Source organism: Phyllostomus discolor, chromosome 4, assembly GCF_004126475.2.
Source record: "Phyllostomus discolor isolate MPI-MPIP mPhyDis1 chromosome 4, mPhyDis1.pri.v3, whole genome shotgun sequence".
Lineage (NCBI taxonomy): Eukaryota > Metazoa > Chordata > Mammalia > Chiroptera > Phyllostomidae > Phyllostomus > Phyllostomus discolor.
In genome coordinates this window covers 146,958,540-146,984,744 of record NC_040906.2, presented here as the reverse complement: position 1 = coordinate 146,984,744, position 26,205 = coordinate 146,958,540, and the positions used below count along the sequence as shown (strand labels likewise).

The window sequence follows — 26,205 nt, the reverse complement described above, 5'->3', positions numbered from 1 at the left end:
CGCTTTTTAATCTCTGACTCAAACCTTTTGGGTTCTAGACCCTTATTTATAACCAACAGCCTATTTGACTTTTTACTATTTCCGTCTCAGCCTCATCTCATAACCTCCCTACCCCACACCTGACCTGCCCTTTGGGAATGGTGCCACGGTCCCCTTGGTCACGTAAGCCAGGAACCTGGAATTTATCCTGGGACCTCTTCTGCCTCGCCCCCACATCCACATACTCAGCAAGACCTTCACCACCACAACACTTCCATTCTCCTCCTTTTTCCCATATTGTTTTCGTCATGCCCCGTTCTTCAGTTCTTAGCTAAGCACCACTTCCACTGCAGCCATGGGGTTCTTTGTTCTATGTGTTGTAGAAATAGTTTCCATTTTCTTTTCCTCATACATCTTACTTCAGGTTTTAAAGACCATGTATTTTAAACTTCCTAAGAGCAGGTTTCTAAGACCACTTTTGCTTTGGCTACGACTAAGTCCCTAGTGGCCACCACACCAGAGGCACTCAAGAACTATGGAATGAAACATGTGAAAGAGAAAGAAAGTGTACAGAATAAAAATGAGAAAGAACATCAAACTAAGTTTCACAGTGTAGCTATGGACCATTTTCCCTCCATAGTTTTGTAACCTGTTAAGTGAATGGCTGGTGAAGAGTCAAGTAAATGATTCAAAATTCTATGTTGTACCTGCTCCCTTTACTCCATTTTAGCAAAACATAATGAATTCTTACCATTTTCAATAGTATTAGACCAAATGCATTTCTACATTTTCCAGTGAGTAACTGAGATATTTTCTCATGAGTAGACGGAATGAACTATCCATTAATCTACTAAGGAAAAGTTGCACGTTTATCTTGTGAGGGGCCTGCGCAGTCAAATACAAGACCAGAAACAGGGTGCAGCTGCTGCTGCTGCTGCCCTGATCACCGTGCCACCCTCACGTGGCTGTGCCACCCTTGGGTCATGGTTCCCACCGGCTGATGAGCCCGGTTCAGGCACACAGACTGACTCTGGGACAGAGAAGTAGCTCCAGCTCCCACCTAGACCCCAGTCTCTAGGTCTTATTTGTGCATTTGTGGAACAAGGTGAGAAAACCACATCATCTCTTATAACTGTAATATTCTGGTTTTATGTTTTTTAAAAAACCCTATAGACTTATGTCTTCTTTTTACCTTCAAGGTTCCCATTTAGTTCTAGCGGGTACACGAATCCACCTTATACAAAATGCCTTCCCCAAATACCTTCTTTCACTGACTTATTTTTCCTTCCTGGCATGTGAAATTAAGACAGTTTTAGGTAAATTTCGAATGTAATATTTGTTTAATGTACCATGAGGGTGAGATCCTTGCTTGTCTTGTTCAATGCTGTACCCCAGCCTGGCTCAAGGTAAGTGCATGAAAACACTTGTTGAATGAATAAAGGAATTTATTTACAAAGAAGCCATACTGACTAAAAATAAAAACTGTGAGTGGAAGAACAAAGCCATGAGCTGGCATCTGTAACACCACACAGAAGAACACCTGTGATTCCTATGTGCCTTTTTCTAGGAGGAAGGGCAGCCTTCGTTGGGTCAGCCACGGGGACCCAGAGCAGCTGCAGGGCCACTTCCTTAGGACACTTCCAATTATACACAGACAACTGGATAAAAGGTAGCAATTGCCTTGTTAAACTTAAAAATTATCCTCTGGCTGTCGTTCCAACACATCTATCACTGGAATAAAACTGCTAAGATATAGAAATCTGTCCTTTGAAAATATTCATAATTTTCCTTTACTGAGATGCTTTAAAAAAAAAGAGCCTAGTCAGGGGTGGCATGCTGTCTGCAGGTGTCTGCTAAGTGCCTGAGACCCTTACAGAAGGGCCGTGACCATCTCATGCATTTTGTATTTATTCACATAATGGTCCCTTGGCTATAACTTTTGGGCACTCAATAGAAAAAGTTATGAGGGGCATGAATGAAATCTTTAAGATTATTATTATTATTTTTAAATTTGTTACTTATTTTTAGAGAGAGGAGAAGGGAAGGCAAGAGGAAGAGAAACATCAGTGTGTGGTTGCCTCTCACACTCCCTCTACTGGGGACCTGGCCCACAACCCAGGCATGTGCCCTGACTGGGAATCAAACCAGTGACCACTTGGTTTGCAGGCTGGTGCTCAATCCACTGAGCTGCACCAGCCAGGGCTCTTTAAGATTATTGTACAGAGCCTGCTATCCTAATTATCTCCTTCTTCACAGGACCAGGAAAGAGCTTCACTGGAGTAGGAGCAATCCCAAGTTAAGCCTCAAAACTATTTGAAAGAAGGATTTCTTATGCCACATCAAGGCACCGATGGGAACCATGAAACCAACCTGTTCTGAAGTGTTCTGTGTGAAAGCCCACTCACTCTCTAAAGCAAGTGCAGCATTGAGGCGTGAGACAGCACAGACGCAGAACCTGCAGTCATCCTACAAATAACTCTCCTCTAGCTGCTCAGTACCAAAACCAGCCTCTGACCTATTTCTCACACACACCCTCTACCTTCCGTTTTCACTGCCACAACTCTAAATAAGGCCCTCACATCTCTTGTCTAAATACTGCTCTAAGAGCCTTGGCCGCAGTCCATCCGACATACCATTGCCAGCAGTTCTCCTAAATACCCAGATCCAATTGTACAATAAATATCGTTGGTTTCAAAGCATCAGTGATTTGTCACTGCCCACAGAGGATTATTTCATAGTATTTGGGGTCCCAGACTTTTCTGGTTTCTCTAGCTAAACAAAAATTACTACAAAAAAGGAGGAAAACTTGGTATTTGCTCACAGGAAAAAATAGCTCACAAAATAAACAGCTACAAGTTAAAATTATACAAAACCTATATATTATAAAAACATTTCTCAAAATGATGCTATGAAACACCAGTGTTCCTTCAGATGTAGTGGTATTCCATGAAAAAAGGCTAACTAACAAATAAATTTGGGACTACTGGGTTTAAAATAAGTTTAAGAGATTTCTTTAGAATTTCTCAAAGCCTTGATTATGCAAGTTAAGGATAAATCTTCAAGAGGGCAATATGGTACACACTGTTTCTCAAAGTTATATAATCACAGAGCCCTTTGAGGGGACACACAAACATTGGGGTAACACATCCTACAAAATGCACCAGCTGGGGAGCATCTGGGAGGGACAGAAAGTGGTAGAAGGCGCAGGTTAGGGTCCCACATATCTGTGGGTATCTCAGGCTGGGGAAGAAGAAAGGGGTTAAGACACACTGTTCAATTTACTTATGCTTCTGCAATCATGGGCTTCTCCATCTTGAAGGGTATAATACACTGCTCGTCCCAACACTGACACCAGAGCAGGGAAACGTAGTAGGCCGTTATCTCCGGAGCTCGTCAGTAGTAAAGGGAGACGAGCTACCGTGTGTTGCTGTTCCTTCTCCAGTCCATCTAATACACATTTAGTTAATATATGAATTACATTCAAGGTCTCCTATCACCTGACTTTAGCCTACAGGTTTCTTCAACTGTAAAACAAGAGGCTTAGAAGAGATCACCAGTAAGATGCCTTCTAATATATGCATAAAAGTTTAATTATTTTATTTTTACAAAGTTATTTTACATTGTTCTCCTTCATGCACTGCATTTACTTCAACAAAACTGGACCCTTGCTCTTTTGCTAAAACACTCTAAACATCCTGGCCCTCATGTTGTTTGCTCATGAAGTCCTACAACCCAAATTTCTTTTCCTGTTTATGAAACTCTAATTGTTTCCCAAATCCCAGCTCAGAAGCCTGATCTCCCCTCACAAAAATAGAATTCCTTTCTCTAGACCTCTCTAACTTGTGATTTGTTACTCTAAAAGCATAGACTTTACAGCTACTGCTGTACCTCAGAACTTCTGCCCCATTAGAGTAGTCTCACCATTTCATGACTGTTTCCAACATTAAACACATTTTGCAAATAACGAGCACACAAACGCTTGCAGTGAGGCATGGGGTCTGCTGGTGCATGAAACCGGGCACACTCTCCTTTATCGTTCATGCACCCAATCCCTTGCTGTTCGGAATCCTTTCTTTTTCTCTTTCCAGTATGCTCCAACCGTTACCCTCATCCTTTCCAGAGGGAAAATGAGGACACTAACAACATAGTGTGTTGGGTACAATATTCTTTACCTTTCTAGAGGTTGTTTGTCAAAATGCTTCAATAGCCTTAGTACACTTTGACTTAGTGACTCTTATGATGAATTTTTATCCTGCATAGTTACAGAGGTACAAAACAACTTCTATTCACTATGTCAAACAGTAGGGTATTGGTTAAATAAATTATTGTATGCTCACATGACTAAATAAAATGCAGCCATTAAAACTCCTAGTGTGGTGCAGGTTTTCCCAACTGGCACTATGGCATTTCTGGTCAGGTATTTCTCTCTTGCAGGGGGCTGTCCTGTGCACTGCAGGAGGTTAGCGCCACTCCTGGCCTCTCCCAGCTGGGAACCCATAGGATTCCCACCATCAGCTGTTACCATCAAAAATGTCTCCAGACATAAATGTCCCCTGAGCCATAGTGCGGAAGGCAGGGTGAGGGGGCGGAGACAAAGTCATTCCAGGTTGAGAACCACTGATTCAAAGCATTCTAAACACAGAATATATAAAATACACTAAGTAGAAAACGCAGTTATAAAAAGTATAGCCAGAATAACCATTTTGTTTTAAAATACAGAACAAAAAAGTATGTGTGTAGGTGTCAGTGTGTGTGTATGTGTGTATCAAGGAGCAAGGGCAGGGGAGAGCAGGAGAGAATGGAGAGAGACAGACCACAAATGGTAATAATTGTTCTTTAAATGGTAGGATTATGGGTGATCTTCCTTACATTTTTTCTATATAAATATGTATTAATTTTGTAAACAGAGGGGGAAAGTCAGCAAATCAACTTCTATTAATATAAAAGTATATGCTACCAGCTTTACTAAAATTAGGTTATTGTCTCCAAAATCACTGCTTTGAAAGAGAGGAAAATGCTTGCTATATTATAAATGGTGCCCAGAATTCAGCCTCATTGTCAAACTGTCCAGTTCCTTCAAACTAGTTCAGAAAGGCCAATATCTCATAGAGTCAGTGTATTTTACTGAGGGGGGTGGACCAGTGCATGACACTGAGTCAACCAAGCTTCACAACACTGCTCAGTAGTTAAGAGATGTGTATACTTAATTTGGATTTCAGTTTACATAGTAATTAGCTACATCTGCTACCATGCATATTTGCTTTCTGTTAAGCAATGTGAGAAAATGAAGATGCACATTCCTAGACTGCGTAAGAAAATAAGCCAACACTGTATCTTGTTCACTTCTGCATTCCTGTGTATAGGCACACAGCAGATGCTCATATATATTTCATGAATGAACGAATGTTACAAATATGCTAATTCGGGGTTAGGACCTACATGTGCTATCTCATTGTCCCCCATCCAAACAATTCTGTAATGTAGGTATTGCTGTCCCTGTTCTACAGATGGAAAAACTGAGGCTCAGTCCAATTAGGTACTCGCCCAAGGCCACAATTTAATAAGTTTCCATTATACAGTGACATTTCTAAGAATTTTATTTGCTAGTAAATGATTTACCTAGATAAGCTCTGAGGACAAGCATAGCATGCTTGCTGAAAAAGAAAATATTAGACCCTATACCACTCTCATTACCCACCCTTCCTATCCTTCCTGCTCCACAAAGCATTTAGCAGAAGCTGAGCCCTAATCCTACAGACAGCAGTAGATTATTTCACTTGTTTTAGCTACAAATGTAAGAAAAAATTTTTATTTTCATAATCCAATAAAAATGTAACCAATGAGATATGTTCAGACATCCCATTTTGTCACTAGAACCTTTAGTACTAAAACTACAAGTGACATAAGAGAATCAAGACGTAGAAAAGGATGATTTAATGTATAAAAATATAGATTTAAATGCTAACTAAAATAATAAATGCAACTAACTAAAATTACCTTCTAGTAAATATGAATGTTTACTTTCCTTTTATGTATGAAACTTCAGTTATGTTTTTGAATAAAGAGTACCAAAAACCCATCAATAAGGCTTGGTTTCTCCTACACACGCACAATGCCTCAGAATATTGTAAAATTCTCTTTTTTTAAGATTTTATTTATTTATTTTTAGAGAGGGAAGGGAGGGAGAAAGAGAGAGAGAGAGAGAAACATCAATGTGCGGTTGCTGGGGGCCATGGCCTGCAACCCAGGTATGTGCCCTGACTGGGAATCGAACCTACGACTATTTGTTCGCAGCCCGCACTCAATCCACTGAGCTACGCCAGCCAGGGCTCTCTCTCTCTCTCTCTCTCTCTCTTTTTTTTTTTTTTAAAGAGAGGATTTCTTTTTTTTTTTAAGATTTTATTTATTTATTTTTAGAGAGGGAAGGGAGGGAGAAAGAGAGAGAGAGAGAAACATCAATGTGTGGTTGTTGGGGGTCATGGCCTGCAACCCAAGCATGTACCCTGGTTGGGAATAGAACCTGAGACACTTTGGTTCGCAGCCTACGCTCAATCCACTGAGCTACGCAAGCCAGGGCTAATATTGTGAAATTCTTGATAAATGTTCCAAAGCTATGTAGACAGGCAAAGCTTTTTCCTGTCTAGTGAGGGCCTGCCTGAGTCTCCAGGGAGCATAAGCTACCCAGTGCTGGAAGTCGGTACTGGTGCCGACAGAGTGCCTCAGTGAGGAGCCCTGTCTCCAGAAAGAGGACGAAGGTTAGGGAGCAGGCAGATGAGAGCAAGAAGAGAAAGAGGAGGAGCAGAAAAGGGAGGAGGATGAAAGCAGGCCAGAAGTCAGAACACTATCATTTCTCCCTGCAAGCTGGGGAGTGTCACTCACCTGCTGTTAGAGCCAGCAGTGGGTGCTGTTACAGCCAGTCATCCAGAAGTGGGGAAAAGGGGCCTTCCCTCATCCTCAACACTGCAGCCTACACCATTCCACCAACCCAAATTATGTAGACCAAAACAAAACAAAAATCACAACTGACTTTCTTAAAAGACACTTTATGTTCAGAAGCTCCCAATACGTTACATCTTAAATCAAGTTCAACTCCTATTAAGAGACTGAAAATATAACATCTGCTCATTATAAGGGAACTATCTTAAAGAATACAAAAACACTGCCAAAAATACTTAAAAAAAAAACCTAGCTAAAAAAGGCTTATCCATGTGTGTTTAAATTCTTTTAAATGTTTAGGAAAACAAGAGCTCAAACAGTGAATACAGAAAGGAAACCCATGTATAGGTCCTCTATAACCACAATTCAAGTATCTGAGGTAGGGCTTCAGTTTCCAAGGCATTTATACTTTTCTAAGTAGGAAAGTAGGAAAGATATTTTATTTTGAAGCTAACCAAACAGACCATCAGATTTAAATAATTTTCTAATTAAGTTTCAAGCTAGTGAACATAGAATAAAAACTAGAATTTTAGGTCTTTAGGCTTTTCGATAAATGCTACTTCCACTTCAAAAATTAGTGTGAAAGACTTGAAAACCTAGGACTTTGCATTTTGTTATACATCATGCTCTAAATTGCCATACAACTACCTACACGTGGTAAATATTCTTAGTTTTATGTCTTAACTGTAAGAAGAGTAAATACTTGAAGGATAAGTTCAGGTCATCATTAATTTGTGAAAGTCCTTTATTAAAAGAGAAAGAGGAGTATGGGAGACAACAGAAAGAAAAAAAACTAGAAAAGACCACGGCATTACCTTATTAAGAATATTTGGAGAATATTCAGGAGGATCTGGAGCCACTGGAGAAACAGCTGAGTTTGTGGCATCTTTAACTTTTATAAAGCCTAGGACTATCTATACTATGCTATGAGATATTTATTTCAGATACTTATAAAGTCCTGAAATTATTAGAAATAGCTTTTATTAATTACAGAAAGTACATTAGGTTATCCAATTCATTCTTTTTCTAAAAAATTTATTTAGAATTTCTTACTGCTTTCAAATTTCCTTAGGGGAAATGGGGACTGTACCCACTTAAATGGTCTTGTTTCAGCTGCCTGTTTGCAAGGGCTCGTTTTTCAAGGAAACACATTTTCACTATGCTGTCCTCGCTGCCTCCTTCTCCACCGACTGTGTTCAGACTAACTTGAACTTCTCCTGCTACCCACACCAGCATTTCCCAAAGTGTGTACTGAGGACCACTAGTGATACAGCTATTAGTGCATCTTAATGTACACAAACAAAAATGACGAGAATCCTGCTAAACAATGCAAGAAACTCCCCCCCCCCCCCCCCAACCCAGGCCACTTTTTGGAAAGTCACTGTGGACATTAGCATATTAAAGGCTCCAAGAAATCCTGCAGTAAAGAAACATGCTTATGTTTGCTTAATCCATCTCACCAAATTTATCGCAGTTATAACAAGAAAATCTTGGCTGCACTGAAACCCAACTCAGTATAAACAACATCACATAAACATCAAACCCAGTATGCGCTGGCACATACATGATGTCACACTGATCTCATCAAACTATTTCTTCAGAGGAAGATTTAACATTACTTACATTTAGAAAGTTGTTGATTAGTTCATTTTTCCTTTGAAGAAGCTTCCTGGTCAATTAAGAACTCCACCCAAAGGAAATAATGGCAAGACTGACTACATATGTATAATATTTAAATACAAAGCTAGTACCAGTTTAATACCTTTTATCTTTATATGCTAATTTCTCCAACTGGCTTCTCCAAATTATATCATCTTCTGTTTTATTGAAGAACATCAGCTTTGCTTTCCTTAAAAGAAAAAAGAACTACTCAAAAAAAACACCTATTTCGATTACATTTAAAATATGCATGAATAAAAGTGAACTAGTACAAATGTTTTTTAGTGCCAATAAAGTAACTGAAAAAATCAAAATAAAAGAACCAAATTAGTTAAACTGCCAGGACTTGAGGAGGCAGAGTTAAGAAATGAATGAGGGAATGAGAACATGTCTATTAAGGCTCATTGAAATAATTAAATAATTTAGAATACCTTATACTAATTTAGCCACTTCAAAAGATAGTTAAAGGTAAAATTACATACCTGAGACTGGGTATATTATTCAAAGCATAATTCAATACTTTAACCATTGGTGTGAAGCCTGTTCCAGCTGCCAATAAAAAGAGGTCTTCCAATTCTTGGAACTGGGATATTTTAAAATTGCCCTCAGGATTGCTCACGGAAACAAAATCTCCTAAACAGTGAAATATAAACTAAATCAGAAAAAAAAAAATCAGAGAAACTGAGAAGGCTATACCCACCTGAATGCAGAACACTGGTGAGGATGAAAGTTTAACTTTCAGACTACGTCTCAAAGACTTAGTTTCTGTAAGGAGTACTCATTAGACCCCCAAATATGTCTGGATCACATCATTATAATCAAAGTAATAATGGGGTTTTATTCACTTATTTCCCAACATTATTTTCCCAAACCATCTGGAGTCTCTAATTTACAAACTATTGCTAAGTATTTAAGTACAAATTATCAGTAAGTAGGTGGCTAAATTAAATTATAAGCACCTCAAAAGCAGAGTTCCTGTCTACCTGTCTTGCATAGTACAGAGTAGAGAACAGGTATTTACTACCTACATACTGATTCTTACCCACAGTAATAGGACTAGTAGGAGAGAAAGTTGAAATAAAAATGTATTCTAAAATCTTATGTTGGTAAATGTGCTTACTTCACCCTCATCAAATCTTTGAACAGACTAATGGATTAAAACAACAAGAGCTATTCTGAATTCAATTCCTATAAAAACAAAGATCAGAAACTGTACTTGGAGCATGCTACTTCCCAATATAGAATCAAGATAGTTGAAAAAGCATTTTCTGAAATGCAGTGGTATATAACCAATATATACCACTCATATAAGGGAATTGCCTTTAGGATATTTCAGAAATTTTCAGTGTAATTAAATAAAAATAAAGCTGTCCATATTTTAAAAGCAATTTAAAAATTTTAAATGCTTGAATGCTCATAATTTTTCCTTTCTTTCCCATAGCAGAATAATTTTGCAGTAAATGATGAATTAAGCACTAGAAAGTAACAAAGCTTCTTGTTATAGTTTGAAAGTAACTGTAAGATCAGAATATCCCCAGGATATAATAGGGCTGGCCAAGAAGTCTGTTCAGTTTTTGCCTTACCGTGACTGTAGTAGTGAGTACTTAGTTCTCTTAACTTCATCTGAAATAATTCTGTTAGACTGTATTGTGACAGCTGTCATATCAGTACACATTAAAAAAAAAAACGTATCAAAATTGAATTTTCAACACAGCCACTTTAATAATGAACATGGAAGAAACTACTCAACATTTTCTATATATTATGCTTTATTATTTCAATAAAGGTAAAAATGCAACTGAAACACAAAACGAGATTTGTGCAGTGTATGGAGAAGGTGCCATGACTGATAGGACATGTCAAAAGTGGTTTGTGAAGTTTCTTGGTACTATTGACATTTTAGCCAAATAATTCTTTGCTGTGGGGTTGTCTTATGCTTTGAAAGATGTTCAGCAGAACTCCTGGCCTCTACTTAGTAGAAGCCAAAAGCAGGAGATAGCCAATGTACTCAAAATATCCAAATCAATAAAGTTATTGATGAAAATGAAAACTGTGTCTTTTACTTTACAGAAAAAACATAATGGACGTTTTGGCCAGCCCAATAATAAAGAAGCTTCACAGAATGATATTAACTTGGCAACTTTTGTTCACAGTCCAGGCCTTCCAATATCATAAAACTGATTAGACAATGGCAAAGTACCTGATGCTAATCAAATTCCTGGGAGATTAAAATAGACATGCCAGGATGGCCACTGATTTACAGCCAGGCTCTCTCCATGTAGTCACCTGTCACCTGAATGTTCCACATCCCATCTAGGGGGGCATCTTATTCATTTGACATGTGAAAGGCCAACATAATCATATAAAAGTTGCTTGGTGAACATGGGATTGAGACAGAGAAGTGGATAACGTCACCGCACCGCCCGACTAGGCAATGATGAGGCTGCACAGCTCGCACTGCCATGCCAGTACAGCTCCCTGTGGGTGAGACAGGCATTTGTGCCATGCCTAGGCCCCTGTATAGAGTTGAGAACTATTGTTTTGAGCTTTATGTTTCCCAGTTTTAGGCTAACTCTTCACCTTGCTCTGTTCACTCAGTCTCTATAAATAGGTTATAAATACTGCTGGGTAAGTTTCCACTTGCTATATCACAGTCAGGTGTCAGTCCTTCCCAAGATGACAGTCACCTTCACTGGATTTGTGGGTACTCCAAAATTCTTCAGTTCACATTTATCATCAATATTTTGACTCTGTAACCAAAGATGACTAATTATATCATTACATATAGATTTCTAAGCTTAACTTTCAGAAAACAACATAATTTTCTTTATTTCAAAATTTTAGTCATCGATTTCACTGTTACTCCAACATACAGCATGCCTTATAAAGGGGATGAACACATTTACTGTTAGGCGAAGGCACTGAAAAGCTGAAGACACAGAAGAAGGGGTGGAATCAGAAAGAAGATTCTCTAAACCTTAGTAAATTTCATTAGAGTACTTTTATTTTTTCAAATTTTCACTGAGAACCTATTATGTGCCAACTGCCATGCTAGGTACAGGAAATACAAAGATAAGTAAGACACTACCTTTAAATTCAAAGTCTTGTAAAGAAGAAATATTATTTATTCTTATCCTAGAGCTATGAACAACGTGTTAGGTATTTCAGGGGTTCAGGGGAAGAGGCAAGATTCATAAAAGAAGTGATATTTTGTTTGGTTCTTCAAAAAAAAGGGGCACTTTATAGGTAGAGAAAGGGCCAATGGGCATCCTAGGTGAGGCAACTGTATTTCTCTATAAATAAAGATGACGAGCTTTTGGAACCTTGAGTAGCACAAGGATCTGTACTCAAGAGATGAAGCTGGAGAGATCATGAAAGTCTTTGTAGGTCATGCAGGGGATGTAATCAGGTGATGGAGACCCAGCAGAGGTTTCAGGGGACATGGTTCAATCCATCCTCAGGGCAGCTTGGAAAAAGAACTGACAAATAGAAAGAGAAAGACCCTCGTTAGAGGGAACTAAGAGAGGCCAGTTAGAGGCCAAGAGAGAAATGATGAAGGCTTGATCTAAGAGGGTGGTGGCAGAGAAAGAAAAATTAGAATGTCACTGGGAGGTTGGCTCAACAGAACACAGTGCCTGACTGGACTGGGAGAGAGAAAATGGGAAGACTCTAAGACAGCTCCAGTCTCTGGACTGGGTCAAGAATGAACAGTGAGTGAGGCTACAGATGAGTATGATGAGTTGGGTGGGACAAAGGAAGCATGACTCTGTTTGCAGACATGCTGAGCTTCAGATATGTGACAGAGTCCCAGATGGAGATAACTAGAAGGCAGTGTAACATATGCTCCAACTGAGAACACAAATGAGGTAAAAAACAAAACAAAAAATTAACAAACAAAAAAACACAAAATACTAACCAATCTGAAGACGATCAAGCTGTGGTGTGAAGAGTCCAGCAGGATAGATTTTGGTCAGAAAGTAGATGTACTTATTGTTGGGAAGAACTGGGTCCTTGAACTCTGAGAGTAAGGAATCAGATACAGGCGTATATGGCTTCACTATTTCAGTTCCTAGAAAAAGTCATGAAAAAGAAATTCAATTATACAAATCTAAAAAGCTCTGAACAAAGATAAGACCTATACATTTTATAATGCAATCAGTATATATTTAAGCCTATATACCTAATGTTTACATAATTCTAACTATATATATGTTCCATATGTATACAGTACAGATGTAGATGTACCCCAAGCCAATATGTGCTGAAATAATTTTAACAGATCAATATTTTATCAGTAATATAAACAATCTGTTTTTATTAAGTGTGGTATAAGACCAGGATTTATGTTCATAAACTCAGACAATCTTATATTCTACCAGCATACAAACTTTGTAATAGGTCACAACAAAAATGGCATAAAAAGTTTAGAGATTTGAGAAGGTAGTTATATAATATTTTTAATTATACATCAACACTTTAACAATGGTTACTGATCATTTATTTGGGTGTGTGAAAGGGAAGAATCTCACATTTTACTTTATCTATTTTAAATTGTTTTAATGTTTACTATAGTATAAATTACTTTGGTAACTGAATGAAAAGAATATTAATCCAACTACTTTTGAACAATGGCTTGACATTAGATGTCGCAGAGAAAAACCTCATAGTTCCATGATAACAGGCCACACCCACCAGATCCTGGCTGGTGGTCTGTTAGACCGATTACTGGGAACACCATGACAAATAGGAGAATGTTAACTTTGCAGCTTCAGAAGGCCAAGAAAACATTAGACATCAGTAAGAAGGGTATTTGAAACAAATAAAGTAATTTTAGGGTGAAAAGGAGGGAAAAAGAATTCACACAGTAAGGATTACATTTATAGATCTTATACTGGGGAAATGTATAAAGAAATAATTTATAATTATCCACTCATCTTGAAATTTGTAAATTCAGCTCTATAGATGACAACAGTAAGTGGCTTCTAAGAGACGCTGGTATGTGTTTCTAGGAGCTGTCTTCACAGAGGGGCATTTGTGCATGCCCTCACCTCTTTCCTCTGAGGCTTTGTCGGTAATAAACTACAGTGCCAGTGGGACCATGTCTGACCAGTGGCAAGCCCTTTGTTCCATATGGCACAGCTGTAGTTGCAACGTGTGGGAACACTGCATCCACAGACCTAGAATCTGGCCATCCCTAAATCTAGCTGCCCAGAAACATTTCATAACAACTTAAAAGGGTGCTTTCTAACGAGATCAGGAGTGATTTTGAACTGCTTATAAAAGAAAAAACTCTTCCCCCAAAGCTTCTATTTGCCTTACCTGTAATAGTTAGTTTGAGGTAAACATGTTGTCCAATTGGCACCTGAAGGTGAGTGCTTCGTGGCAGCATCAGACAGAAAAACTTCGTATCATGAGTAACATTTTCCTTGGAAATTAACTGGCACTTTCTGTAGTACAAACCTAAAAAGTGATTCATTTTCTGTTATTCATGAATATACTAAATAAGAATAATACTAGACCCACTATGTGAAAGCACAGACTCAGCTTTGCTCTTTGGTTGAGCTTGAATTTCACTAATAGACATACATGTTTTTTAAAATACATCAGTATTTTGAAAACCTTATTGTGTTTATGTGTTAATTTTAAACCTTATGTGTTAATTTTTTCCACTTTATTTCCTGAGTATCTATTTTCTAAAGCCTCAAAAGTATAAAACCTTTTATAATTTAAAAATAAACTTTATAAAATGAGTATTATATTGCTCATGTCTGTTATTACAGCATGTTAAAAACATTACTTTCTAAGAAATTAAAACCTAATTTATTTCTTCCTAAATTCACTTATTTATAATTCCATCTTTTAAAACCTTATATTAACAGATTATATAATAAATTATGGATGTGAAAGACATTTGACAAGCAACAAATCTACAGTCTAAATTCCTTACTTATACAAGAGAAAAGTTCTGTAACTCAAATATTGAAAGTTTAATATTAGCACCATTAAATAACTTTAGAAATATTTCTTTCATAAAGGCAGTGAAAATATACATTCTTATGCATATACATTTGTATACCAGGTCTGTCCAGAGGTATCCAGCCATATAATATTAAAAAATAGAGACATTTATTGAAGAAGATACAAGATATAAGAAACACTGTATGTAGGACAATGACACCTCAGTCCCCTTCAAAGTAGGCACCTTGGGACCTCACACAGTTCTCCCAATTGCCATCAGCTGCCCCATCGTATTTTCCTGAATCTCATCAATGGTATGATATCTCTTCCCTTTCAAAGGTGATTTTAGTTTGGGAAAAGCCAGAAGTTTCAGGGCACCAAATCTGGGCTGTGAAGGGGCTGAGTCACTGAGTGATTTGATGTTTTGCCAAAAACATTTTCATGAGACGTGATGCATGAGCAGGAGTATTGTCCTGATGAAGCTGCCAATCACTAGTTGCCCTATAGCTGCGGCCTTCTCAATCATCCAAATAGTTTTCCATGGAAGAATGAATGATCAAGGTTAATGAAAAATTTGACATGAATCATGTGAGCAGGTTTGTTGCTCTACTGGCTCAGTCATTTTTAATGTGACAGCCACACAGTACACATGCTCACTCAACAATGTCTAGTGCCTCCACTGACTAGTACAGTGAAGTCATCACTGTTCATGCATGTGCATTTCAGTCCACTCTCCTTGACTGCTAATTACAGCAATGCCGCTCAAACCGTTCTTGTTCTCATTATATTAACCTTGGCTGGACATTTTCCAGACAGACCTTGTATATGTATTCATATATATATATGAAGCATAGAACATTTTAACTGTCAAAAATGATTAAAACAAAAAATATATTTAAGGGTGTAAGTCTTGATTACCTAAAGCACTCAATTTAAGTGAAAACCTGAAGATACCAGGTTTGTGGTACTAAAATACAAATAAACAAAAGGAATGAAGTAGTTCTATAAATACTAGAAATATTTTAAATTAGTATCCCAAGTTCAGAAAACATTATTTGTATAAAGAGCAAAACTATGCCCTGGCTGGCGTAGCTCAGTGGATTGAGCTCGGGCTGGGAACCAAAGTGTCCCAGGTTCGATTCCCAGCCAGGTTACATGCCTGGGTTGCAGGCCATAACCCCCAGCAACCGTACATTGATGTTTCTCTCTCTCTCTCTCTATCTCCCTCCCTTCCCTCTCTAAAAATAAATAAATAAATAAATATTTAAAAAAAAAAAAAAAAAAAAAAAAAAGAGCAAAACTATACCACTTGGGTTAAAAAAACTTATTATAGACCATCTGAAAGCATTAATATTTTCACTTGTAAATTCTCTTTTGGATGTAAACAGCACACTAGAGTAGACAGATGATAGTAGTTTATTTCATTATTTCCTCTCTTATAAAAAATATTTACAGAGATGTATCAGAAATCAACATTGAAAAAGCATTTCTTACCTTAATAGTCTTTTTCTATCAACCTAAAAAAATTTTGAGTATGTACCAAAAGATCTATTCAGATCACAGGACAGGAAGGCCTAATATCTAATAATCAATGGTTAGTAGGAGACTAAAATTCACAAACCTAAAACATTATTTAGGCCACAGTTTCATCCAATTTCTCTCTTCCCTTGTCCCTTTTGAGCCCCCAAAATCCCAGTCACTAAATCTTTCTACCTGCTAGCACAGAAGCTTGGTATGTTTAGAGTGCATCACTATAGGCAAAAACCTGAGGCATCATTTAAGTCACTTCATTCTAGTGCAAAGGCACAGCTGGGACAAGACAACAGCTAAGGGAACCATCCTAATGCTATCCAGGAGGCCTAATCCAGTACTGGGCTGACAAAAGATCAAAAGATAGGCTCACCTATCTTCTCACAAGGTGACCCGAAGGTTCAAATGCTCTCATCACTTCTTCCAGACCCTTCTGGGACTCAGACCCAGAGTGAGAATAAAGAGATTCATATACTACATGCTTAAACATTTCACTTATAAATAATATGAATAACTGTTAAATAAAATACATTCTGTGCTATATCCTGAAATATACCCTCATAAATATCTTAGGAGGCTAGATTCAAATTCTAGATTCTTGAACCCCTCAGAGTTCCATGCAGGAAGATAGCAGAGAAATGAGAGCTGCACCCCCACTGACTATCTATGGCCTGCCACCTTCACTTCTCAGCCCCATCTCTGTCTGACATGGAGTGACTTTTGGGCATGCCCTCCTATAGCTCTCCCTGTAAACAGCCTTGGGCAGTCCTTAGATGGAAGTGGATTTGGGGCCACTTGAGCAGGGAATTCTGGGGTTTCAATATCTGGAGTGTGGTTTTAAAGAAAGAGCGTGAACTCTGGATGAACTTTTGTTGGCCTTTCACACTCCTCATCCTCTGGGAGGGGTGCAGCTGGAGGGGAGCTACTGTGGAGTTCTCCAAGTATGAGTGCAGGGCAGGTGCCCCTCTAGCCCAAGTTTGAAGGCTGTAGTGCTTTCCTCTAATCAAATCTACTGTGTGCCCTTCTGATAGCTTTACTGTGGGAAGGAAGCGTTCACCTCCTGACTCGACCATTTCATGTCAACTCTAGCATTCACCAAAAAAGATCTGCTACAGTAATTATGCATCTCTTCAAACATACTTAGAAAACAAGGAAACCGTGGGTGTTAGATCGATTTACTGGCTTCCCTTCTTAGAGATTTAACCGAGTAAGAATTCTTGCTATTTAACACCACTGAGAAAATTTAAGAAAATTTTCGTATGTCAGTTGGACGGAAGAGAGAGGGAGCTATAGCTGATGTATGAGGGACAAAGAGTGTAGATCTGATGCACTGGCTACTGAAGTAGGGACAATGCCATTATTTAAGTTTAAGCATCAGATTTGGCCTTTGTAAGCATAGTTATACCACAAAATGAGAAGGTAAATTCTAGATCTGACATAAGAAGGCACTGCATTAAAAGTTTTCAACTTATGTTATTTTCAAACTAAAATTCCTTAGCTAACAAATTTCAGTAAGAGGAAGCCAGTATGCTAATCAGTAATTTTAGTAATCTATACTGAAGACCTATGAACCAGGTGATGGACTACACATTTAAAGATACTGACATCAAGTTAATCATAATACTTTATGATATAAGCATTCCGATTTGCTATGGTGAATAAAATAATCTATGGGTTTTGTCCCAGGTTAATGAAGAAAAATGACAAATAAATTATTTTTGCTAATTTAGTCAAATAAATAAAAATACCCCCTAAACTCTGAGTCATTTTCCAAAGTAAAAAACCCAACTCACTGAAAAACACACCCGTGGCTCCAGTTTCAGACAAGAGAGTGAAAGCTAACTATGGGGGTTCCTGACACGAGGAGAAATGTACAGCTAGAATAAACAGTTCATGGAAAGCCTCTGGAAATTACAGGGGACAGTGAGCAATGTTCATTCTATTTCCAAATGGAAGTTAGCCTTGGTTCTCAGTACCATTTGTTTCTTGGATTTGGCTTTTATTGGAGTAAGAGGTTTCACTTTAATAATATCTGTTTTCATTTTTATGTCTTTACCTAATCTTTTTGGATATGTTAGATCATTCTGTTATTACTCTATGTTCTCTCTCTCCACTTAATACCACAAAATTCAGACCTACTGCTCTGGTAAAATTAATCTATTTAACCTTTCCCACACATGGCTTACATTTTTCTTTCTCTACAACCTGCAAACTGCCTGGCACAATAAGTACCAGTAACAATTAGAGGCTCTTACCTGCAAAAGCATTCATAGCTTTTTGTAATTTTTTTGGAAAGCTACTTTCAAAACATTGTTTGAAATCCACCTCCTTCAGGGAGTTATTCAAGGTCAAATTTATCTACATCTGTTCAAGTGGGATAACCTCAGAATGTGCTCAATTTGTACAATATAACTTGCCCTTATTAGCCTGTTTCATTAATGTATTCTTCCATCTCATATTTGTGTATGGTTTTTCCTCCACCTGGGAAAATAGTATCTGATGACTTCTGTTTCAGACCACAGTGCCTAAAACAAAATAGCCTTCTGCACATGATGTTTACACAAAATATGGCTACCTGATGCTTTTCTGTAAAATGTTATCCACAGACATATTTTTGTAATTTTAAATATTCAAAGATGATAAAATGAATACACACAGTTAGTTCCTCTAACAACCCCAACCCTCAAATAAAAGCAAACATGTTTTGCATTTGCATTTGGTTGTTTTTTAAGGCATAAGGCTGCAAGGACAGAAGAATGGAAACGTTAAATAGCAGCAAAACTTTGGGACCTGAGAAGCCACAGAGATGACTGACAACTGACATGGTAGACTCAGTAAAGCTGAGTCCGAAGCTAGAAGGACAGAAAGCCAAAAATCAAGGACCTATTTGTAATACAAGATCCCTTTAAGGCTCAGAAATTGGCAGAACCAAAAACCTTTGGATCAAAGTGAAGGCAGAGCTAAAACCACCTTTCTGGACAGAAAATTCATTTAAGAAGCCTAGATGCCCTCCCACCCTCAGCTTTTCTGAAATCCTCCCCCTACGTAGCACAGCCACATGACTGACCCTCTCTTATTCTAGCAAAATATTAGAAATTTGCTCCCCAGAGAGAGTAAAATGTAGGATCTTTGAATTTGGGTATATATTATAGGCTAAACTGTATCTCTCTCAATTCTAATATGCTAAAATCATAACCCAAGTACCTCAGAATGTCACTATATTTAGAGACAAAAAAAAAAAAGAAAAGTACTTAAGTTTACAGGCACCCTAGCATTTCCCCTAAACATCACTTGTGAATTGCTGGGTGCAAGTTAGAAGACTGTTCACTCTGGAAACTCTGAAAAAATACTGGCATCAGACCTTCCCCCCAAAATGATCCAACTACATAGTGAATACATTGTCGACAAGCTACATCCACATGCACAGTTTCTAATCAGCTTCTAGAGTTCCACCCTGAAATATGGGTAGATACAGTCAAGGATACACAGACTCAAAGAAAGCATCTACTACACAAGACAGACTGAAACAAACAAGCTTTGAGGATATGGAGGTTATGTACGGAGAAAAAAAAAACTAAAAAATAATATGGTAATTTTAAAAAAGATAAGTTAATAAGAATAGGATACTAAAAGAAACAAAAATCAAAGGAGTCCTTAGAAGCTAAAAATATGAAAATAGAAATAAGTAATTCAATAGAAGAACTGGAAGACACAGATGAAGAAATCTCCCAAAAGGAAGAACAAAAGAACTACACTGAAAATGAAAGAGAAAGATAGTGGACAGGTTAAGGAGGTTTAAAATAAGAATACCTCTGGAAAGTAGCCCCAGCTGGTGTGGCTCAGTAGATTGAGCACTGGCCAATGAACTGAAGGGTTGCCAGTTTGATTCCCAGTCAGGGCACATGCCTGTGTTGTGGGCCAGGTCCCCAACGGGGGACGTGCAAAAGGTAACCACACACTGATGTTTCTCTCCCTTTCTCCTTCCTTTCCCCTCTCTAAAAATAGATAAATAAAATCTTTTTTTTTAAAAAAAAAGAATACTTCTGGAAAGCGAAACAGACCATGAGCGGAAGAAAAAAATCAGTATTTCCCAAAACTGAGGGTCATAAATTTACATAATAAGATTAGCACAAAGGATGACCATCCAGCCCAAAGATGAGGACAGACCCACACTAAGGCATATCAAATTGTGAAATTTCAGAACATATTCCAAATATAGTGTGTTCACTCTGAAAAGTCAAATAGAACATTTACATTATGTACCCTTTTCTATAAATATGTTATGCTTAGGTAAAACACTTAAAAAATAAAGGAAGAAAGGAAGCAATGAAGAAATGAGATAAAGAAATGAATTACATCCTTTAGGAGTAAATTGAGAAACTAGTTTATGTAAGCAGAAAAACAATAAACATGTTTTTCTTCTTTTTTTAATAGAAAAATATTAGATGTGCACACAAGACATGAACTGAAACCTGTCCTGGCATCTTTTATAAAATAGAACCTGAAGAAGCAAATGGTCAGACAACAGCCTAAGCACAGTGGGCTTCTGCACTGACGTATCATTACCTAATGACTTTGTTATGCCCCAACATTAGATCGTGGATCTGAAAATTTAATCTGTTAAAAAAAAAAAAAAAAGCTGAAATATATTTCAGCTTCTTAGTGGGACATAGGAGGGCTCTTTCACTCTTCCCAAAGTGGTCTTCCACACTCTGGAACAAATGTTTCACCAACAATTTCATAATCATGGAACTTAAAATAACAGCACAGCATACCTTTATCTTTCTTCAGAATAAGTGAATTGTGATTCTCCAGGGGACGGCCAAGACATTCCCATGAAGTACTCTCCTTTTTCTTTAGGACAATCTCTATCTTTCCCACATTCTCAACAACCCGCACTGAAAACAATATAAATTTCATTTATGTTCAATGATACTCAACACAAAATTTTACTTTAAAAACAATCTCTCTCAAATGATCTAAATCTATATGAATGACACAAATAATTAGTAAAATTAATAAGATTTTGTACATATATTCATCAAAATTGTTTATAGCTTATATGATGTTAAATCCAGCCTAATTTATTTTAGATTCAGATTAATCTCTTTCAAGCTAATTCATCAAGGACCAAACTAATATATATTATTAGTTTTCATACTAGCTCAAGTATAGCCATGACATAACTAATTAACACATAGCTAAAAAAGGGGTAGGGGACTGCCATATACAAATTAGCCATTGAATGGTCCCATAAAAGCAAATTTAATTTGCAACCTTTTAACATTTCTTAGTTTGGATCTGAGGGGTTCTTATGAATGAATTCAGTAGACCAAAACTGAGTCTAATAAACACAGAAACTGCCTCAGTGGAATGAGTCCCTATAGAACACATGTGCATCTTTGATGATTAAAAGCCTTATACATTTATTTTTGAATGATTAAAATAGTTTAGACTACATTGGTAAATTAATAAACTATAGACTTTTACATACTGATTAAATTTTATGAATTGAATGTGTGTTTCAAGACCTAAAGTATATTTCATTTTGTCCTTAGAAACAATCTTCCTGTTCTTCCTCACCATAAACACAAAATTTCATAACGATTTAACAACTTATGACAGGCAAATGACTTCAATTCAATGAGCACTAACTTGAAGCTTACCAAACATAAAACATAGTTTGTGACTTTAAGGAGCTAAATTTAAGGAATTTATAGAGTTACTATGGTACCCAGAGAAGGAGAACTGTGCAAAGTATTCTGACAGTATTTTAAGAGAAAAAAAGGAATATTATTCAGCCTTAAAAAAGAAGGAAATCCTGCCATGTAATGGCACGGATGAACCTGGAGGGTTTAAGCAAAAATAAGCCAGACAGAACAAACAAATACTACATGGTACATGTAGAATCTTGCAGGGGAAAAAGGTGACATAAAGAAAGAGAGAGCAGAACAGTGGCTGCTGGGGGCTGGAACTGGGAGGTGTATAAACTTTCAGTTATAAAAGGAATAATCTGAAAATCTAAAGTATAACATTGTGACTACAGGTGCTAATACTTCATTGTATAATTTAGACTGGCTAAGAGAGCAGTAGAACGTGCACTCTCACCAAAAAAAAAGGTAAATATGTGGGATGATGGATATGTTATATAATATTGTGAGAATCCTTTCACAATGTATTCCTGTATCAAATCATCATGTTATATATATTAAATATAATTTTTTTAAATTTTTATTTATTTATTTTTTAGAGAGGGAAGGGAGGGAGAGAGAGAGAGAGAGAGAGAGAGAGAGAGAAACATCAATGTGTGGTTGCTGGGGGCTGTGGCCTACAACCCAGGCATGTACCCTGACTGGGAATCGAACCTGCGACACTTCGGTTCACAGCCCACGCTCAATCCACTGAGCTATGCCAGCCAGGGCTTAAATATACTTTTATTATATTTAAAATAAAGCTTAAAAAAATCCCAAGAAATCACCATTCTATAATGAGTCTTTTATTGTTAAAAAACTGTGCAAAATCCACATTGTATATTTGTATGCAGCAATATTCATAATTTAATATGCTTTGTCAACATTAAACATTCAAGTATATATATACCTAAGAAAAATCTGTCTGGTGTCATATATTTCTACAAGCTGAATGTCAGGAGTAGGGCAGCAGTACGGAATAAAGGAAGAATAAAAGGGAAACAAATGATAAAGGGTAAAGAGATGGAAGCAATAAGGGGAAAGAAAAAACTGAATCAGAGGGAGATGGGTGTATTTAAAAATGTATTAGTTTACTAGAAAACATCACATTTTTGTTTTGCAAGGGGCATACATGTGGAAGATGAAACAAATGATTTCCACCTCCTTCACATGTGTGTACATATGTATGTGTGTATGTATGCATATACACAATTATTTTTTGTAAGGCTTACCAGAAAAATCTTCTTGAATCTCATGGCTTAGTCCTAGCAGAGAAAAATATACATTTAGTTAAATCCAACTTTAATTCATACAGTTCATGAACATCAGAGATTGTTTAAATTGTTCTTTTATGTACTACTTCAAATCTCTCAAGATAAATAAAACATACTGAGAGACCAAAAGAAAGAAATTGTATAGAACTGAAATGTAGAGTCAAATTATTTAAACATACCATATACATTTCTTTATTTTTCCATTTCTCTCCCTATTAATTAGAGTTAATACCCAACTGCTCACAGGTGGGTAACCCACACTATTCCACATACAGTCCCAGACTGACTATCCTACAAACCAAGAGGAGAGCAGGCAGGGAGAGGCACGCATGTTCCAGTGTGTGCGTGTGCACTTGTGAATAAGGCCACCCCAGAATCTAGCTCAGTTTCTCCTTTCCTATTGTTCTCTAAAGTTGAATGCTCATTCAGTTACTGAGAAAAGGTTACTGAGCATCTGTGTGTGCCATGCACTGTCTAGGTGTTATGGGTGCAGCAGTTGGTGAAAGAGAAAAATCCCTGCCCTTATGGAACTTAACATTCCAGAAGGAGAAGACACAAGAAATATTTTTACAGACATTTGCTCTAAATTTCACTATGTTAATATGGTTATCTGAAACTAAAAGTCTTACATTATTTCTTCTAATCCATATTACCAACCAAAAGTTTCATACTTTTTAATGTTATTTTTGTTCATTTTTAATAATTATGCTCGATATGTCAGCTACATATAGCGTGAACAAATCAGCTATAGCATTTAAAACATAATAGATGCTGGGCACCCAGGTTTTACATAAAGAAAAATTATGACAGTGCTAATAAATAATGTATGCTTTCCTAAAAATATGTGTTTTCTGGGTATCTCCTATAAAAGGCAATTTATTAGGCTAACAAAAAATAGGATAAGACATATTTCTAGGAGAAAGGCTGTAGGTTTGAGGTTGATTAAATCAATCAATGGAGGAAAATATGAAAGAAAAAAGACATTTATCACTCTGACCAAATTCAGAACTACTGGTACTTTACTAATATAGCAAAGCACCAATCAAAATCCTAAGTCAGCAGAGACCTACAGAATTTCAGTCTGTGTTTTGAGACTGTGTTCAGTCTATGTTGTGTTCAGTCTGTCTTATATAAATAAAGTGTTCTTTATATAAGAACTCATGCTTAAAACAATAATGAAGATGATTTTCTTTTTCCTGTCGTTTTTATTTGTTTCATTTCTACCTTCTAATTATAATATAACCTTCATTGGAGAAAAGGGTAAAATCCTAGAGTCAAGTTATGGGTCACAACTGGATTCAGAATCTGGTATCTTTTATTCCATATTTCAGTCCTGATTTTCTTTCTTTCTTTTTCTAACTTTATTTTTATTGTTGACACTATTATAGATGTCTCCATTCCCTGCCACCCCGTTTGCCCCCTCCAATCAGGCCCTGCCCCCTTTCCCTCTGGCCATCACCACACTGCTGTCTGTGTCTGTGGGTTATGCATGCATGTTCTTTGGCTGATCTCTTTATCATCTTTCATCAAGTTCCTCCCTCCCTCCTCTAGGTCTGTAATCTCTCAAAAAAAACTGTATGGTTGCTCTCTGACCATGGAGGTTACAATACAGCCTTGCAGCCCATGCTGCTTTGGTGCAGCCTCTGCCTGTCCTGTGACATAGCCCGCAAGAAACAGGCGATGAAACTAGCGCCTCGTGATGAGTGCTCAGTAAACGATGTAACAGACAAGCTACCAGAGCTGTGTGTGTAGGAGTCAAGTGAGAGTCTTACAAAGCTGGGCCAACAAATATTTCATATTATTACTGACTTTTTACATCAAATTGTTTCAATTTTGGAAAGGTGAGATTATACTGCCATTTCCATCAATGTCATTAGTATAAAGAAATAACAAAGAAATTGATAAAAAATGACAAACCAAAATGATAACATATTAAATATTAACCCAAAACAACAGCAGATAAAATATTTAGCACCTAAACTTCAGACCAAGTTATTGCCACAATTAAAGGAAACTAGAGTTGTTCCCATTAATAAGAAATAAGATACTTACCAATATGTACAAGATATGAATAATCCTTGATAATTGTTTCTGCTCTAAAGGTGTCACACTGATGATCAACTATTACTGAGTCTAAATTGATATCCTTAAACAGAAAGCAAAAGATTAAAAAGTAATTTTTCCCCAAACTTCAATAACTATATGATGAGGTCTGTCCAGAAAAAGTCAATTGTTAATATGACAAGAATGGTTTGCACATCGATATAACCTGGCAGCCAAGGAGAGTGGACTGGAATGCACATGCATGAACAATGCTGACTTTACTAGAACAGTCAATATGGGCAGTAAATGCCAAGGAGTGAGCATGTGTACTGTGTGGCTGTCACATTCAAAATGACTGAGTAAGTAGAGCAACAAATTTGCATCAAATTTTGTGTTAAGCTTGAACATTCCTCCATGGAAACTATCTAAATGATTCAGAAGGCTGCAGCTAAGGGCAACTAGTGACTGGCAGCTTCATCCAGATGTGCCCGCTCATGCATCACGTCTTGTGCAGAGTTTTTTGGTAAAACATCCAATCACCCAAGTGACTCAGTCCCCCTACGGACCAGATTTGGCACCCTGAGACTTCTGGCTTTTCCCAAACTAAAATTACCTTTGAAAGGGAAGAGATTTCATAACACTGATGAGATTCAGGAAAATACAATGGGGTGGCTGACAGCAACTGGGAGAACTGTGTGAGGTACCAAGGTGCCTACTTTGAAGGGGACTGAGGCATCATTGTCCTATGAACAAAGTTACTTATATTTGGTATCTTCTCCCACAAATGTCTCTACTTTTCATATTACACGGCTGGATAGCGTCTGGACAGACCTCATACTTCTAAGATGATCAATTAGAACTTCACATGGCACTTCTTTACAGAACCCACAAGATAAATGTTACTCCTGTTTTTTCTGTCCTACAACCCAGTTCTCTTCAGACCACATACTACAATCTGAATTATATACCTATCTATATTTACTATCTACCTTACTCACTTGTCTCTAAGCTCTAGACATAAGGAACTGTATAGAGAATATTTTTAATCCTCATGCAAGGACATGTTTCCATTGATTTTCAGAGAGAGAGGAAGTGAGGGGGCGGAAGAGAGAGAACACCCATGTGAGAGAGAAACA

General features: G+C 37.3%; 1 protein-coding gene across 2 annotated transcripts in view; it reads right to left on the bottom strand.

The window, feature by feature from the left end:
* LOC114495292 (cytochrome b5 reductase 4) overlaps window positions 1-26,205 on the bottom strand; it is an 84,405-nt gene that overhangs the window by 4,596 nt on the left and 53,604 nt on the right. For both annotated transcript variants that reach the window (XM_028510526.2, XM_036024426.1), the window contains 7 exons: window positions 25,079-25,172; window positions 22,985-23,017; window positions 20,838-20,960; window positions 13,894-14,034; window positions 12,491-12,643; window positions 9,057-9,207; window positions 8,678-8,764 (listed from right to left, as the gene is read on the bottom strand). In XM_028510526.2, coding sequence (XP_028366327.1) covers window positions 8,678-8,764; window positions 9,057-9,207; window positions 12,491-12,643; window positions 13,894-14,034; window positions 20,838-20,960; window positions 22,985-23,017; window positions 25,079-25,172 — 782 coding nt within the window. The remainder of the gene's footprint in view (window positions 1-8,677; window positions 8,765-9,056; window positions 9,208-12,490; window positions 12,644-13,893; window positions 14,035-20,837; window positions 20,961-22,984; window positions 23,018-25,078; window positions 25,173-26,205) is intronic.